General features: G+C 45.8%; 2 protein-coding genes across 2 annotated transcripts in view; one reads left to right on the top strand and one right to left on the bottom strand.

Moving 5' to 3' along the window:
* Nucleotides 1-18085, top strand: part of LOC131264326 (kinesin-like protein CG14535) — an 88646-nt gene that overhangs the window by 45748 nt on the left and 24813 nt on the right. The gene's annotated exons all lie outside the window — the stretch shown is intronic.
* On the bottom strand, nt 2734-4481 carry LOC131265736 (cytochrome P450 4c3-like). The gene is made up of 4 exons (XM_058268041.1): nt 4319-4481; nt 3855-4238; nt 3152-3784; nt 2734-3074 (listed from the first exon to the last, which is right to left on the bottom strand). The coding sequence occupies exons 1-4, from the start codon at nt 4479-4481 to the stop codon at nt 2734-2736; spliced, it is 1521 nt and encodes a 506-aa protein (XP_058124024.1).

Below are 18085 nucleotides of genomic sequence, written 5' to 3'. Positions count from 1 at the left end.
GAGCCTTCACCTACTTCAAATCAACTGACAAAACAGCAATCGCTAGGAGTCGAGCATCGCGTAATGGTTCACTGTTGCTGTGGCGTGCGGCTTTTCGGTTTCGCACTTTAGGGAAGTATGTGGTGGAATTTCCAACCGTTCTAGGAAACTTCTCACGTTTTCCGACCCGTTGGGAATTGTTTTTGCTATTCGTGAAGGGAACACTGTGCTGGAGGACTAGAAATGAAAAAAAAAGACTTACACTCACAGTTTACCACTTCCTAGCCAAACGGCACCGGTAAATAGTCACTCAATTAAAGTTATTGTTATGGCGCGTTCGTATGCTGAAAAGTCGTTAGCAGTCGAATTTATGGACGACACATCAGCACATCAGCGAGCGGCCGACGCGGGTTTTAGTACCGCACGCCACAGGACACGCCCGACACACGCAAGAGCAAGCGGTGCGAGTCCTGCGGTGTCTCCGGTGGTGCCTTATGCCCGAAAATGGCAACTCCGAATGAAGTACACTATCCAAAAATAATAAAAATAAAAATAGATCGGTAGGAAAACATAGGACCACGGCGGGATACTTTTGGAGGTAAACATACCCAGCGGGATAATTCGGGCGGACCAGTTGTTCAGCTCGTGGCAGGCAATCGATCCGAGGCTCCCCGTGACGTCCTGTGGGCAAATAAAATTGAAGAAAGCTGCTCCTGCGTGCAGCCACGCTCACCGTGGGTTACCTTTACGACTTTCAGGGGCGATAAAAGACCATACTCTTAGGAGCAGATTTGGATCCTGCTGCGGTGATGATGATGCTCCCTCTGTGATTCGCTATCTGAAAAGAAAAGAATTCAGAGGAAAGGATGGAAAACCAGACAAGAAAAATCCTACCTTGATAACATTAATATCGATCGCAGTGGAATCAGTAGAATCAGCTCCAGGGAAAGGAGGACGGTATCTTTTGAGCTACACAATCATCATTGGCCTGATCATTACCACGATTGTTGGAGTTTATGATGCGGGGGGATAGGGAGAAATTCTGGAAATTAAGGATATCCTGTCCCTCCCTGCCCACCCTCTCCAAAGTTGAACAACGAGGCAAACAATTGGACCATAGCGAAACGTCCCACCGGCTGGACAACGACATCGATTCGCACGTACTTCACACAATGACCCGTTCGGTGTGTTGGTTAGCATAAATTGCAATGCTACTGGACGCACTGTAGCACTGTCCCACTAGACCAGTCACAACCGCATGGAAAGGGAAGATGACTCTGTTTTCTTTTTCTCCTGGCTTCATCCATTCCAATACTACGCAAGGAGGGTCGGTTTTGCGGGGTGGCGGACCATGTGGGGTTACGCAACAATGGGCAATAAAGGGGCACATTATTACTCCTTCACAATATTTATGCACACCCACCACATGCCTGCGGGGTGGTTGACTTTCCCCTTCGTGTGGGAAAACAGTACCTTTCTCCAACAACTATCCCCTGTGCCTTGTTTCTTTCACTTTTTTTTCTCTCTCCCGGATGAGCCCCAAATATGTAACAGGAGTCTCTCGTCCTTCCCTCTGTAGTCTTCGAACCAACCTTTCCCGGATCGCTTCCCCTTGATCCTGCCAAGAATGTGAAGTATTTCCCGGAACGATATTTTTCCTCTATTTATTTATATTAGCCGCTCATAATCATGTCTGAAATGTCGATGTTCGCACTTTCCGGTTCGAGGGAAAACCCAGGGCCCCGGTTGGGTTGGTGTGTTGTTTGGTGGGCATGGGGAGCAATGGTTTGGCCGATGGTCGGTAAATAATAGCCTTCGCAATGGCATAACGTGTCGCATGTCGGCTCTGGCCCCAAGCCAAAATCCGATGGTGGTTCATTTTTCCAGCACCGCTCCACCGGAAGTCAACAACAGGCCTACGGGAAACGGTCGTTCGGGACCCCGGAACGTTAGGATTCCCGGGAAAAAATGTCCCGCTTGTCATAAATATGTGCCAGGTGTAATAAGTTTTCGAGCGTAATGTGAGTTAAATTGTATATCCTCAAATGACGAATGCGCGTGACGAACACTGACACGATCGATAGCGATGCGTGACACTACCTTCATTTCGCTTCCTGTTCGTGTGGGGAAGGGCTCGTCATAGCGAAAAACCACCACTAACCGGGTAAAGAAAATGGGGTCTGGCAGGACTCTGGCAAAAAAAAAGACACAACAACCTGGGCCGTCTGGCTTTTCGTGTTTGCGAAAGCTTAAAGCTGCGGTGTGAGTTTTCCAGTTCCGATGGAAAACCGAACCGAAGCCTCTTTCCACCCCTGCGGCATCGAAGCGGTTGTTCCATTCCGTAAGTAATGGATTACGAACAGGATAAATCAAATAAAAGCATATTTATCTTCCCGCTGGTACGGCCCGGTAAATATTGACGCTGTTTCGGTGAAATTATTCCTGTAGTAAGGAAAAATATAAACAAATCGACCATGTCGGGATTCGAATTTTCCAACACGCTACCAAATGGAAATGGATGAATGGCTTTGGAAAACTATTTGTTCGTGCTTTAAACATATCATTGAATTTATTGATGAGCTTTCCAAAATGTTTCATTAGATGCGTTCATAATTTATTTATACAAAACCTACCAATTTATAAACATTGTATTTGTACCTCACGGTGAATATAGTTGGTTTTCCGAAATGCCGAAATATTTCATTTGCTTGGCCAAACCAGGCGCTGCTTCTATCATTCATCCCCACACGTCCATCAAATTCTTTTCTCCAGCTTCACCGGAATACCCTCCGTCGGGCGAATCACCAGATCCGTCTTGTATCGGATACGCCCGACAGACTCCCCGGGCAGGATTCGGTAGCTGGCCAGTAGCTTCACGATGGTAACCTTCATCTCCAGCAGCGCGTACCGCTGCCCGATGCAGTTCCGCGAGCCGGCACTGAACGGAATGTAGTCGTACGGGCCGCGCTTGATTTCGTTCGCCTCCGAAAAGCGCTCCGGATCGAACCGCTCCGGCTCGGGGAAGACCTTGGGGTTGCGGTGGATGTTGAAGATTTTGATTGAAATCGACGTGCCCGCCGGGATCGTAGCGCCGTCTGTTCGGGGTGGAATCGAGAATGAAGATTGAAAACATGAATGTGAAAGAAAGCAATGAAAAAAAAGTGCAACTCACTTATCTCCATGTCTTCCAGGAGCTTTCTGCCAATGATTGGTACCGGAGGGACGAGCCGGAGTGACTCCTTCACTACCATATCCAGGTACTTGAAGTCCTGCAGCATCGCGTTCGTTAGCGGAACCGATTGCTTCTCACTTCCAAGCATTCGGTCGATCTCTTCGTACAGACGCTGCTGGACGTCCTGGTGCTTGGCGAGATGAAGAATTGTAAACGAAATGCCGGACGTCGTCGTGTCGTGGCCCTCGAACATGAACGTGTCCACCTCCTCCCGAATGTCGGCCGTGCTCAGTGGTTTTCCTTCGATCGTCACCTTGAGCAGCTGATCGAGGAAGGTGTTCTTTCGCTTCGAGTACAGCTGGTCCTCGTTCACGTCGAACTCCAGCGTTCCGAGGCGTTGCTCCTGTTCCAGCTGCTTGCGGCGGCTCTCGATCACGGAGTTGGTGAAGTGGTGCAGCTTCTTGATGACGCGCCCTTGCTCGCGTGCGAACGGATACAGGAAGAATAGTGCCGGAAACTGGCGCAACAGGCTGAACACGCGTCGCAGGAAGAAAATGCTCATCTGTTTGACGGCCTGGGCGTACTCGTTGTTTGGATCATCCTGTGCGTGAATGCGCACTCCCATGGAGGTTGCTATGCAAAAGAAAGCCAGTTTTGAAATGTTTCCACATTTAAAAGACGCCAATTTGCAAGTAACACTTACCACAGATACTATCAAGTGCGTAAAGCGTCACGTAGTCATAAATATCAAACTCGCCCTTGCCAACGTGCTTCTCCAGCTTCGAGACAAGAATGTCGGCCTCCTCGTTGAATACGTCCATAAACTGATCCAATATCTTGAAATGAAACGCAGGCGTGATTATCTTCCGGCGCTGGAACCACTTCTCGCCGAACGAGATCAGTAGCCCGGTGCCGAGCCATGGCTCGAGGTAGTCGTACACGAACGACTTCTTGGTGCTCTTGGCGAGCAGCACCTTCTCCACGTTCTTTGAAGTGGACAGGTCAAGCACCAGATCATTGAAGGCACCTATGATGGCCACATCCGGTCCGTACCGTTTGTGTAATCCAACAACGATATCGAATATATCTACGGAAATATTTCAATTAGGTCAATATTCATCTAATTCCAGAACCAAACATTGTGTTTTCAACGCCTCTCCTACTTACCGGGAATGCTCTTATTTTTAAACATAAAAAATGTGCCCAGAAAGTAGTCTGAGTTGGGCCCGCCAAACTTATCGCGGATCGCGAGCAGCTGTTGTCGGTGCTGGTGGTATTTGTACAGCTGATAAGCGATGTACCCGAGCAGCAGCGTGACTAGCCAAAACATGGTGAACGCGCGCGATGAACTCTGTTTCCACAACTGAAGAAGGTGTGACTCCAACGAGAATCACTCATCAACTGAGTCTTGACGCGCTTGCGGGGATGCTAGTTAACCTGTGGACTTGTGGTTTAATTATTCTTATCACCTCAACGGGGTTCATCTTATCAACTTCCTAACCGAGAGTGCAATGGAACTCTGCCATACTTTTACCTTTTTTTTTGAATCCGTCTTATCGCTCAACTGAGAGTACTTTAAACCTCGATTATCGAGCAATGATAAAAGTCCAGATAAAACATCACAATAAGCATTAATTAATAGGGCCACGATAAATCGAATGTGTTGAAGAAAACAAAGATCAACAAATGATGTAAGCGGACATCCCAGTGCAATAAAAGTACCCCAGAAAATAAAATATTTAAGGGCTATAGACCATCGGTGCAAAGCAGATCCAGCTTTTCTTTAGTGTAATTTTTAATGCAATTTTTTATGTTTGACAAAATCATGTTCAAATAACTTTTGTACTCTCTTTACAATCTTACCACTTTCAGTTTTTTTCCTTTTTCAAAATTATGTAAAGTGGTTTTTTTGGTTTGCAAAGCATTTGGAGCGTTTGGGTTCTGTTTCTTTTCCTAATCAAATTGATCTTGGTAGATTTAGCTGAAGGAAAAATCTGTCAATTTTGTAGTTTTAAAATGTTCATTTTTTTAGATTGATACCAAATTAATTTAGGTCGTACGATTTGAGTTCACTTTAATCAAAGCCAATATCATTAATTATACTCAGAGCGAATTTGAAAAAAATGCTTCATCATTATTCAAAAAAATTAAAGCAAGAGAGATCTTTGTCCTTGCTGCACTGCATTATGATTTGTCTGTAGGAAAATTTCCTTCCCATTAGTGGGGAGACCCATTAATTTAGCAACTTCTGAAGCACTCTCAAGTAGACACGGCTTTAATCTTTTCCACCGTAAACCGACCTTATTGCAATGCATAGTAGAAGTAAGTAATTTTTTTAAGCATCGCACACGCCAGTAACGACGATGCAATGATACAAATAATGCTTAAAAACGCGGAACACGATCTCATTTGTACACTTTCGAGAGCATAATTATCCACAATCACTCGACGGATGCGCTCGGCGTTCGCATAAAGTACGCTCTTAATTTCACTCAGCTCTGCCACTGCTTTATAGACCACTAAATAGATTTTAACCATTTTTACAGTAAACAGTTCGGAGTGCACGACGTGCACAGAGAGAGTCCTATACAATGGGAGCTCTTTGAAAATCTTGTGCTTGAAAAAAATAAATGAAATACTGCTGCTTGAGCATCGACACTGCTACGATTTCCCTATGCGATGAAGGCGGGAAAGGAGATTTTTCTCTTTAATTTTCATTTTCCAGCTGCCTTTCATCTTGCACTTGGTGTACCCGATCTTGCAATCACAAAGCACCCGAGCGAACTCACACACGCACCCACCGGGAACACTGATACCGAACGTGTTTACTCCTTTGATGATAAATGCAGAGCAGCAAAGTGTGTTTGCAAAGTATCCCCGCCCTCTCACAGTCTGTTGTCCTCGGCTGGTAAACGATAGGCCTGAAAACCAAACCGCACACAACAACAACAAGACACAAACAAGTGTGCGATATACTACACGGCATATTGTGGAAGCCAGGAGCGAATAAAAAAGAAAATCCGAAGATTGAAAATCTGGCCCCGGTACATCTGTTTGTGTTTTTCATTATCCATTATCCGGTGAGCGTGTTTGACGAACGGCTCCAAGGAACGGAAAAGTGTGCATCGGAAAAAAGGTCCCACCCCGAGGGAAACCGCTCCGGGTAACAAAAAATGGCATAAACCTGTATCCTCATTTTTCAGCCCCAACCTCTACTGTTAGCTTTATGTTTTTTTGTCCATGCCCGATTGCAGGATCGTTTTACCTTGAAAAGAAAAGAAGTTAAAAAACATGAACCACCAAACACAACCCATATCGGGGCGGCTTTCGGAATATACGGTGGGTGAAAAACCTCGATTTTCACATTATCCGGATCCCTTTGTTGCGGTGCGAGATGATGCGCTTGCTGCAGTTTGAATCAACCGTTTTTTGTGTGTGTGTTGATGTGGTGCATCGGAACCAATTTTTCTTTTGTTTGTTCGAGCCGGCTGTTTTCGGTGTAAAACTGTTTCAAAAATGCACACATGAACGAGCGAACGAACAGCGAAAACAAAAAGTCATCAACACCTTTCCATGCGCTTAGGTCCTTTCGGTACACAATGCTTAAACCGGGGCATGTATTTTTACAAACACGCGGGCCACGCTGGGGTGATGGTGACGTGGAAGACACATCGGAATGATTTGTGGCGAGGATATTATTCACGTTTGATTTACGGCGCTTCCGGAACGGCAAAACGGTGTTCGATATTAATCCGCAAGCGGCTGCATCATCAGCGAGTGCACGGATCCGTTTGATAATAACGCCCACGGTTGTATCATTCCCCCCGGGGATGAATGCTTTTCCGGGTTTAAAATTTTCCATTATGGTAGCACACGGTTGATCTTTGTTTTGCAAAGGCTGCATTGTGCGCGGTGGAACTTAAGACATCGGTTCCCGTTCCCCGGAAATTGGATGCCGTTGATCAAACATTCGGCGGGCAAGCGATAATTAAAGCCAGCCATAAGCAATCAGCCGTGTGATGCGCTTTGCGAGTGGGATCGGCTTGAAATATTAATGATGTTCCTTCAGGGGTAAACATTTATCCGAAATCCGATGATCTCTATTTGCATAAGTAAAGGATGGAACGGTTGTTTATCAAAATACCGGGGTGAAGTTGTTCCAAGATTGTTTGTAGCTTGTTTACATGTCCCTGATTGATAAAGAAATCCTTTGTCCATTCATACCGAAGGCGATGAAGTCAACCGACCGACTGTCTGCAGCTAAATCAAGGACTTGTGCAGCTTTTGTTGCATGTTTGCCATCATGAAACCAGTGTAGACTAAGATATGGAATTCCTTTCATGCAACAACCCCCCCGTCACCCTTTAAATGGAAAACCGGAGCCGGCTTCTGCGACAAATCTTCCTATCGGAAAATTTGTCTAATGTCATGTCAAAGTGGATCGGTAACTAGAACTTGCCTCTTGGACGGCTGGCCAACCGAAGAAGCGAGCTAAGATTGAAAGGATTAGAAAATAAAGGATATTTTCCACGTCATCTCCACTGCACTATTGGCCCGCCCTGGCTTTTGTGATAAACTCGTGCTCAGCTGGCAAATGTTGCATCGCTCCGTTTGTTTGCCATTCCCATTCCATACTGCGTGGGTTTTCCTGAGGATCTCGTTTGCTTTTTCATTATTGTCTCCGAAACCGAACTCCGTAGCCAACTGCCAAGACGGCACCACCATCGGGTTCTGCAAACTGATACACTTTTCTGATAAGTGGAACGGACGGAGCGTCGCCGAGGGAGGCGGGGATGTTCTGGAGAATCCTTCTGAAAACATCGTCCCGTACATCGGTCACTCGGGGGGTCAGTTTTGTGCAATCAGTGAAGAAGGTCTTGAGATGTATCCTCCGAGCATCTTACCAGCTGGTGCCCGGTTGGCTCGGTTCTATTTATTACTCCTGTCACGGGTCAGCTCTTGAATGGGGAACCTTTTAACTAGAACAGTGCGGCGTTCACGAGCAAAAAGGGTCCGGTTGCCGCAGTGGCCTGGTTTGTTCCATCCAAGAGGACGTGTAGGACACTCGTTATTGAAATTATCAATCCATAAAACAATCTGCACTTTGTGGAAAACTATTGAATGAAATCGATCAGATAACGGAGGATGCTTTCAAGAATATGTACAGTTATTTCTAACGACTCCGAACGCACGTTGCATCATGAAAATCTTAAGAATATAGTGCAGCATCAGCGAGAGTTAAGACAACAATTCCGTTCATCGGAAGTACTGTTTGTAATGACTTTCCGATTGAATTTCATAATCGCTTGTCTCTTCAGTAATCTGCATATCAAACAATAACTTTGAGTAAATTTAAACTAATTTCAATTTTTTGTTTTTCTATTTACAGGTAAAATAATAACGTTGACAAGAGAAATTTAAGACATAACAATGAACACCATCAAATTTAGTAAGTACATGAAATGAATTCAATATGGATAGCTTCAAGCTTAAGGATCGAGAGAATGATTTAAATTTCTCTTCAATTTAATCGAAAGTTCCATTTCATGGCTTCTGACCCCAACAAGCATTCGCGCCGACCAAAGATTATGCTAACTCGCATCCAACCTTAATGAAGCACAATTTCTCGGTACGAGCCGAAGTTCATTAAAACGGAAATGAAACCGAAAAGCCGAAGAATGTCATGCTCCCAATCTTCCAACTGTCACCTTGCGCCAGAAGAGTGGCCCCAAGGCACACCACCAAGGAAGGATATACATCACCCCTCGCTATCCTATCCGCTTCCTTCCACGTGCCGATCAAACCAAAATGCGCACCGCACAATTTTCCGTCCGGCGCCTCATTTTAATTGGATTGCGTTTAATTATCCATTAGCCAAAGTTTTGACGGTAATTTCCTGGCCTGGTTGCGACATTGTTGTTTGACCGGATGCCGATTCTGGCCGTGAGATGGCCGTTGCAGAGCCTACCTGCTGCTTCCAAGCCCGGGGTAGCCAGTTCCAAGACTAAGACATCGTCGAGGTCGAGTAGCTTCTGAGTCCGTGCAACGATTAACCCTCGGGGGACACGGGTGAACTCTTGAACTAGCGCAGAAGTCCATTGTTCTGACATTCGTGGAATCGCTTCCCCGCGTTCCGATGGAGCCTACTGGGACATCATCATTTATACAGACTCCGGTCATACAGGTCTCCCTTTTCTCTGTTCCGATGCGGTTGCTAGAATGGAGAAGCCTTTGGTTGTGACAATTTATATCGGACCAGCCCACCGTGCCCATCCCGTGGTTGCCCCGATGATTGCGGATGGGCTCAAAATCGATTTAGATTAAATCGATAGAAATTGATATATTGGCTAAATAAAGTCGTCCTCCGTGCACTCGTCTAGGACGTCCACTAGTTTATTATCTTCTGGTACGAACTCTTGAGAGTAAAGCCGGCGGTACTCGACACTCGCCTATGGGGTGACAGTGTGCCCACAAACCGCAGCCAGAATATCAATAAGTTGCACCTTCATTCTCGTCGTCACACACTCGGGCTGTGGCTAAGTCGGCAAGAAGATTCGCCGCACTGCAGCATAATTTGTGTCCGGAGTTCGCTGGTAGGGTTGGAGTTCGTACAAGATGGATGATTTTTTTCTCTCCCTCTCTCTCTCTCTCTCTATCCACCTACTTTTGCCACTTTAGCATCCTTCATCGGGACGCACGTACTCGAGCTGGGATGGTTCATCCTTCACCCGGCGGAACTGAATCGATCTTCTGCCTTTGCTGACATGGTCCACACGACAAATGGGAGCTTGAAACTTCTCTTTATGCGCTGTTCCGACGATGATCGATTCAGTGCCGAACTTCGTCATTGTTATTATTATTACGTTGATTCCAATTTAACCGAACACGCCGAGAAGGACGATTCCAGAAGCTCGCCGCAGAAGTTCGGTCACTCTTGAGCAGTCATAAAGTTAGCCCAGTGGAGACTAAACTTAGGAACGACCCTTAGGCTGCCATTAGTCGGAATCATGGGGTACCGGCGGGATCCTTCCGTTGCTCGTTGACCTCCAAGAATGCGCTCGGTTAAGTGTCCTCCGGGTCGGTCCGGATAATGGGGGTCATCTGGAGCTAGCAAATCGAACTCCGTACGAGCGAACCCCGGACATGACCTCATAAGACACACCCACTACCCGCTTTTGATGGTCGTCTAATGATGGCAAATAAATTTTGACATGCGAAAAGCTCTCCCTCTGTCGGCAGTGTGTCTTTCCCTCGCCGCACGAGGACTATTTTCAGTGATTGGGAACAATCGGGACGATGGAAAAAAACCGGTCCAGCTTCAGAGAAATGCAAAAGAAACGGCGTCCTGTGATGGGGAAGGGAAAGCAAACATCGCCCGGCAATTATGGGTGGTGACACTCCACCAAAAGCGTACGTCAGAGTCGATCGGGGGACAGGCAAGTGGCCACAGATAAGATGGGCGAGGGGTATGCAAAGAACGTGATCAAATGAAGTTGGCTCATTTATCTCCTCCGGGCGAACTTTCTGAACTTTCCTTCGGACGGAATGATGCTCTCGGATGTGTTTTGGGATTGTTTGTCTGCTAACGAGCACATGAATGGAACGGCGGGCGGTAGGTGGTCGGAGTTTGTGTGCACTGTGCGTGCATGCCGAAGTGCACCATTGCACTTTTCACACACACACACACACACACACACACAGAAACTCTTTTTCACTCACTCCGATGACCCGTTTCAACCTTCCGAGACGGAACTTTGATGATGCGGTTTTGGAGTCGTTTGGAAAAGTCATAATAGGATTGAAGTTTTCCATCCCAAGGAAACCGATGTTCTGGTTTGAAAAACGGGACAGGACAATTAGGAGTTTGCTAACATGCTTTGCAGTAGATATACATTTCTGCTCTCAAAAGGAATAAAAACCTTTTTCTGTGTCGTTTATTTGTTTGTTTGTTTTTGTTGTGCTTTTGTACATCACGATTTTCAGCAAAAAACAGTACAACTTTAGGAAACTCTCCAGGAAAGCTGAAAGCAGAAGGGTTACATTAGATCTCCTCTACGCCACGTTCGAGGAGAGTGCAAGCTAATTGCTCTAAAGTTGGCTAATTAAATAAAGTAATCAGCAAATGACAACGATGGTCCGGGGAGTTACTATTGCAAATTAAGGAAACATTTGTATCACTCTGATTATCGCCTTCCACGCTTAGAACTTTGCCCATTACTGGAGAAAAGCTTAGACAAGCTTGCATTTAATGCATTGAATTGCTTCACTATGGTTTACATTAAAGCTCTAATGGGATGCACAATTGAAGTCATAAAACTCTCACATAGGTCTAAGAGAGAAAAGTATAGCGCACAACTTATGCTTCAGATGTATCCAAAATGTCAACTTTCAACAGCACCAATTTCAACTGGGAACGCTATGTTATCCATTTGCAGCCGTTCTGAAGCAAGATCTGGGTAAATTAATCTCCATTGTTCTGCACATTTTCCTGTCGAAATGAACGAAAATCTGGAGCTACTGAAATGGAAAAGACTTTCACTCGTAGCGAGACACGAGGTCCGCAGCAGGCATAACGACAATTAGCCATTCTCTATATCGTGATAATGTCCTTGTGGCTGGATGTTAGCGCAACCGAAAATCCCCAGGACAACCATTACAACCCACCACGGCAGTCCGCATTCACGCGTTCCGTTCGACGTACCCGACTCTAATCCTATCGCTTACAGCTGAGCACATTTTAATCCCCGTCTGTTCCCATATCCTTTTCGGGTTTGGATGTTTTTTTTTAACAATTTTCATTATTCCGACATGCCCAAATAGACATGGCAAAACGGCCCTAAATGAATGGACAGTGAAACACTCGATGCTCGCACTTAATCGCACAATCTCTTAATCTCCTCCAATGTGTTACCCCACCCCCGCGGGCCACCTCATTGCCACTAATGTTCTAATCCCGCATTGTTTTAAATTAATAATCTCATTTCATATTCCCGTTATGATTTCATTAACCGGCATCTTCTGGCGGGCTCGCTCCGATGCGCCAGGCGGTCTAATCTACTCGCCGGGAAGTTTTCCTCGGGCCCATTCCCATCCCCCTCAGCCACGCCGCGTACTTTCTTCCCGATCCGTGGCACGAGCCGTTTCTCCGGGCACATTATCGATACCATTAAGGGCGAAAGATGGCCACACTGCGGATGCGTTCCCGGTTCTGGCCGGCCGTAGCGCCCGAAACTTGCCGCAGCGAGTTCCCGACCTTCTAACGAAGTCATTAGCATAAAACCGTAATGTGTCCCAATTAATCATAATGTGAAAAGTCTGCTTGTCGGTGAATAAATTAGGGCTCGTCCTAACGGGAACGGTGCAGCCGCGATTTCCCCAGAAGGACCTCAAGGTGTGCGCAGATGTAAGGGCCGAAAGGCTGGTTTGCGTTGGAATGTTCAATTCACAGCGCGCTATGGAGAAAGTTGTCTTCAGGGAATCAGAGTCTCTGGTTGTGCTAATATCTACTAGTGACTATGGTTGTGAAAATGTTGTAAAAATCAGCGTAGACATATTGTAGGCAGGTGTAAACAGGAAAAAACTTTTAATGCTCAAGTCAATGGCAACCAAACATATTCATTTAATTAGCTTAAGTCACATAAAAAATAAGTAGAATATTGCAAAAAACAATTTTTTCTTGTTTATAATAAAAATAAAAGTCGAAAAGATAACGTGTTTTAGATGTTTGTAATTTAAAAGCACAAAAATTGTTTTTCCACAAATTATTTTTAAAAGCATGAACTTTTGTATATGTATGTTTAACACTTCACTAATTCATTTCACACCCTCTTGACCTTTTGTTCCACTCGTTGTTCCACTTCAATGATGCAAAAAAGGTAATCTTATCCGCATTGCGTCCTTCGGCCAGTTACATGTTCAACGATTTGCGCTAAGACTTTTGCTTTCTAACGATGGGAAAACATAACGCACTTGTCGTGCAATGAACGGCATACAGCTAATGGCATCGCGGAATTGAGCGAATACCGCCGACCACTCAATCCCGCACACCGGTGCACACGTGACATTTTCCGAGCCATTTTTCCCACTCCACGGGCATCCCCAACCCGGCACGGTTGAGCGTGGCCTGGCCTGATTGACGACGTACATTATTCCAATTGTCACACTTAATCCGGCTGGGTTTTCGAAATCGATGGGAAGAAAATCGCCCGCCTCGTTCGCGAAGGAGTTTTGCAGTACGCCTTTTTCGAGCGGGCGGTAGCTTGGGGGTGTTTGTGTTCATGGCTGAGAGAGGGAGGCAGTACCAAACAAACAGAATGCGAAAGTGAGGATTTAGTGTGCTTCATGGCGCGAAGTAGGAGTTCGCATTTCTATCGTCGCGCGTTGACGCGAATGCGTGGAATGAGCCGACATTTTCACCGTTCGGTGTTCAGGGCTGGAAAAGCGAGACGTGTACCGATTTTCTTCAGCCCCGCTCGCTTTCAGGGGGCCGCTCTCCCCATTCGTGTCTAGTGAAAATGTATTTTTGTGTACGAAGCGCTCGTCACACAAGATGCCATACGCCATCGAAGCCTTCGGGTGGTTGGAGGATTGTCATACGACTCGAAAGTCGTGAATTAAATGGAGGCGAAAAGTCTCTCGACTTTGCACTTTTCCCAGCATTTCTTCCCCCTCACTTCTTCCTTCCTACCACCCACGGTAGGAAATTCTTACTCCCTCAAGCGGCTGACACATTGCCACCAGTGGAAAACTCGCACATGCCGTGGCTTCTGAGTGCGACGATAACGATGACAATTCGAGAATTTTCCTCCTTCCTGGCACTGGGTAACTGTTTCGCGCTGGATGGATGAATGGACTCGTATATCACTTCGCGGTGCCGCTTGGTAAAGTGAGCCTTCGGCAAACAGTTTCGTGGCCACAAGTGAGTGCAAATATGCCACGAATGACGCTCGAGAAGCGTACCGGTTCCGGTTCCGGTGAGCTGTGAACGGGTAATTGTTCGTGCAAGATGTTGAGCAAAAATATGTTTTAAATTTAAATATTCAATGTTGTAGTTAGCTTTCGTTCCAAAATTTTCAATAATTTCGATTGAAACATAATAAATCTTTCTATTTCTAACTAAGAATTAACAACTCAAGTTGAATATTTTCATGTAATTCCATATCTCGGAAGCTCACTTTAATCTGCTGTTGTTTTGTCAGTCGTGAAATCGTTCAGCACACTTCACTTTATTCATATTCATGTTCTAGGACAACTATCGCACTCGTTCCTCCAATCGCACTCTTCCCTCCAGTCTTCGAAATGACTAACGTTTAGTCGCATTGTTAAAACTCCCATCCGGAACGTATGGAAATCCGCCACAAGCCGCTTGAAGCGCCAAGCATCGAGCAGAACAACGGATTATTCAAATTACCCTTCCCGAACCACGAACGATGCGGCACGTGCTCAAACACCACCACCACCACCAGCGCATCCCACGGCCCCCAGTGCGAGACAGACGTCTTAAGACCATCAAAAACTTCCAGCTTCCGGTGGATGGGGAAAACCTACGAGGGCTGTAGTGCGACATGTGAAGGCACGATTTTCCGTCACTTAGACAATTAGATATGACACTGTTTACATTCTGAAGTATTATTTATTCCCGTAATTGAGTGCAAACAGATCGCGATAAGTCGCGCAAGGAAGCAAGAAATGGTAGTTGATACGGTAGGGTACGGGAAAAGGTGGAAAATAGAGGGTTGGTATCACAGTGACAGATTCAACCGTACGGTTTCGAGGCACTTTTGTGCTTCGCGTGATTTTACGTGCAGACAATCTCCCCAGAAGATACATTTCTTCCGATTCTGTTACCGTTAATGAAGGTTGATCCACCTTCACATCGCCCCAAGGAAGGGAACGTCATCCGAGGCTGACTTAACCTTTATCGTGCACCTTCAATTATTCGTTTCCTCTCACAGCTCGAATCGTAAATTCCGACCGCAGTAACGCAGTTGAAAGTTTCCCAATTCCATTTCTGATTTTACTTTGGCAATTACATTCCTCATCTTTACCCTCGTGATGGGACCCAACGTGTCATACGGATGACATCACGGGAGGAACATTGTAGTACCAACACAAGCACTCGAAATTTCCCCCCAAAGCACCCGCAACATTCACAACAATTCAGTCCAGTCCCGTACAGACTGTCCGAGGACGGCTTTGCCAACGGAAAAGGGAAATTAATTAGAAATAATTTATGGCCATATTTGGTCGACCGTTCGTTGACGGGTTTTTCCACCCGGAGGGGCTTTTCTTTTTCTCCCTCTCAAGCCATCCCTCACGGCAGAACGCTGAAATACCATTGCCCCAGTGGTGTTTTTTGGCCCGTCCTCTCGTTCATTCTGAGGAATCCGTGGGCAGGGAAACGGGAATGGAAGTATGAGATGCGGGAAGGAAAACGCACCATTTTACGACTATTCACGTCATGCATCATGAACACTATAAATCCTGCCCGGTGTGTATTTGCTTAATTAAACTTGAGCACTTACTAATTCTGACGCATTTCTCGGCTGGAAAAATCGGAAAGTCGGTGACGTCGGAGTTCGAGTGGGGAGCCCTAGAAGGGAGGGTCATAAGGGGCGGAGGGACGGCCGTATGCCAGGCGTAGATTAACGGTTGGAAGATTGGGGAAATTTACCCAACAACGCCATAAGCCTCATCAATTTGAAAATTCCCTAGCCAGACTCCCGGGACTCGGTGGGGCCGAAGTGGAGGATTACTTGCTGTCAAAAGTGACGTTTGTATGGAAAGCTACCAGCGCACTTCTCTTCCGGCGGATAACAATCGGTCTCCCACCGAATTCGGCCTCATATAACTTTCCAAAGTGTCCACCGCCGGGGGGTCAATTTTAAAAATTCATTACCTTGAATGACGGACTTTTCCTGCAAATCATCATCAGCATCATCGTCGTCCCTATCGTCAAACTTGTCGGGAACGTTCTTTTATTTACGGCACATTAAAACCGACCGGGATGCCAGAGTCGGCACGTTTAGTCTCGGTTTGATTGACCCGTTTTTATCTGCAGCCACTCGGGCTTATGATTTGCTCGAATGCTGGCCAACCGACGAACCCTGTCGAGTCCTTTAAGGCTTTAAAGGGATCATTGGAGTAAGCAATCGAAGAGAAAACTTTTTGCCGACCACACCCCACGGGGGAAAACGCTCCAACCGTCCATCAAAACCCTAATCCTTCAACAAACCCGGAAGCGCACCTTTCCGTCCGCACGATGCACGGCGGTGGTATTTCCGCTCACTGTTTTGAAGGATAATGCTTTCATCTTCACAAGCAAATTCTACTAAAGTTCACCGTTTGATCCTGGGAGAATGCGCAGCCATCATTCTAAACCTTCTCGCTGTCCCTCAATGGACGTTCCATCAAAGAAAAAAAAAACAAAAACCACCTACCCCGGTCAAACATCATTGAGTTTCAAATCTGCCGAGAATGAAGATAATGCCAGTTTTCGTTAACTCGCTTCCTGCCGACGCTCCGGATCGTGGCATACTTCAGATACGCAGACTTACGTGGAGCGTGCCTCAAGAGCGGAATGTTTGCCCTCGACCAAAACCCGCTGGGAAATGTACAACTTTGAAGACAACAATCTCCTCAAGACGATTGTTTGATAGTTTGGACTTTAGTTTTCGTCCTATGTTCAAAACAAACTTCGTCAAAACAAACAACTCCATGGAAGCGCAATAGTAGTGGGAAGGTTAAGTAATTGTGGGTTTTTCATACATAAAAATGAATGAATAATATTTTTCTAAAGCAAAACAAGTAATACATATTATTATGCATTATTTTCCTAATAGACTTTTTATACTTAATTAAAAATCGTTTGAACACAACCTTTAAATATTCACCAACGTAAAGCATTTTCTGTACATTGATTCGTCAGGACAACATAGAACATTTTCTTCCCATTAGATTCTTAAAACCTCAATATGGATTAACTGCATGGACGAACTCATCAAATTTTCATCGATTATGCAAAATTCATGCCTCCACCATGGTACCACAATCTCAGGCTCAGAATTTCACCACATGCAGATTTCGTTAAATATTTCAATCCGATCTCCAAAGACGTCTAAATAAGACTAGAGAAGTTCCGAAAAACGACGGTAAACTCACTCATTGATTATTTTAAGAACATTTCCCGAGCTATCGTTCGTGATGAGAACGCTGTTCCCCATCCTTTGCGGATGCCTCGATATAAACACGACATCGCTTTAGCTACCCTTGAATAGGTAGATCGTTATCCTGATCCGTAGGGTGGGAATTTGGCCAGACCAGATGATTCTAGGGGTTCCCATCACCTTGACTTCGGGTGCCTCACAAATCTCGATTGTGCCAGGTTCCATTATCCTTTTACGTACGCATCGGGGCGTTTTTCTCCACACGGTACTTTTTCTCTAGAGGTTTCTGCGGCTACGGATGCCATGTTCACCAGTGTCGGATGCTTGTGCTACCAGTCAGCTGAACGTTACCAACGGGAAGGCATGTTTCGCAACGGTACCTTCGAACAACGGGGAGAGTTTTCATTCACCCTCGAAGTTCATTCAATGTGTGGGAATTTATCTTGCCGAAAAAGCGGGATTTACCTGCCGTTACAGCCTCGTAAGGTTCACGCTCGCACATACACTTTATATGCATCAAATACCACAAAACCATCCCGACGTACCTAAGAAAACCCCGTTGAAAGTTTGTCCCGGGTCCGATGGAAGGAGCTAAACTCACCGTGAAAATTGCACTCCCTCCACATGCAACGCAATAGTTTGATTCTCACGTCGACTTTAGACACTCTGGAAAAGGAGGAATTTACATTTTAGCAAAATCCTTCAATTCCATCCAGGAATCCATAGTCAATCACCTTAACTCGCCCGGCGTCCTGATGAATTGCATACT

The sequence above is a fragment of the Anopheles coustani genome, chromosome 2, assembly GCF_943734705.1.
Source record: "Anopheles coustani chromosome 2, idAnoCousDA_361_x.2, whole genome shotgun sequence".
Lineage (NCBI taxonomy): Eukaryota > Metazoa > Arthropoda > Insecta > Diptera > Culicidae > Anopheles > Anopheles coustani.
The sequence above is the reverse complement of the archived record's forward strand: the minus strand, read 5'-3'. Positions and strand labels throughout refer to the sequence as shown.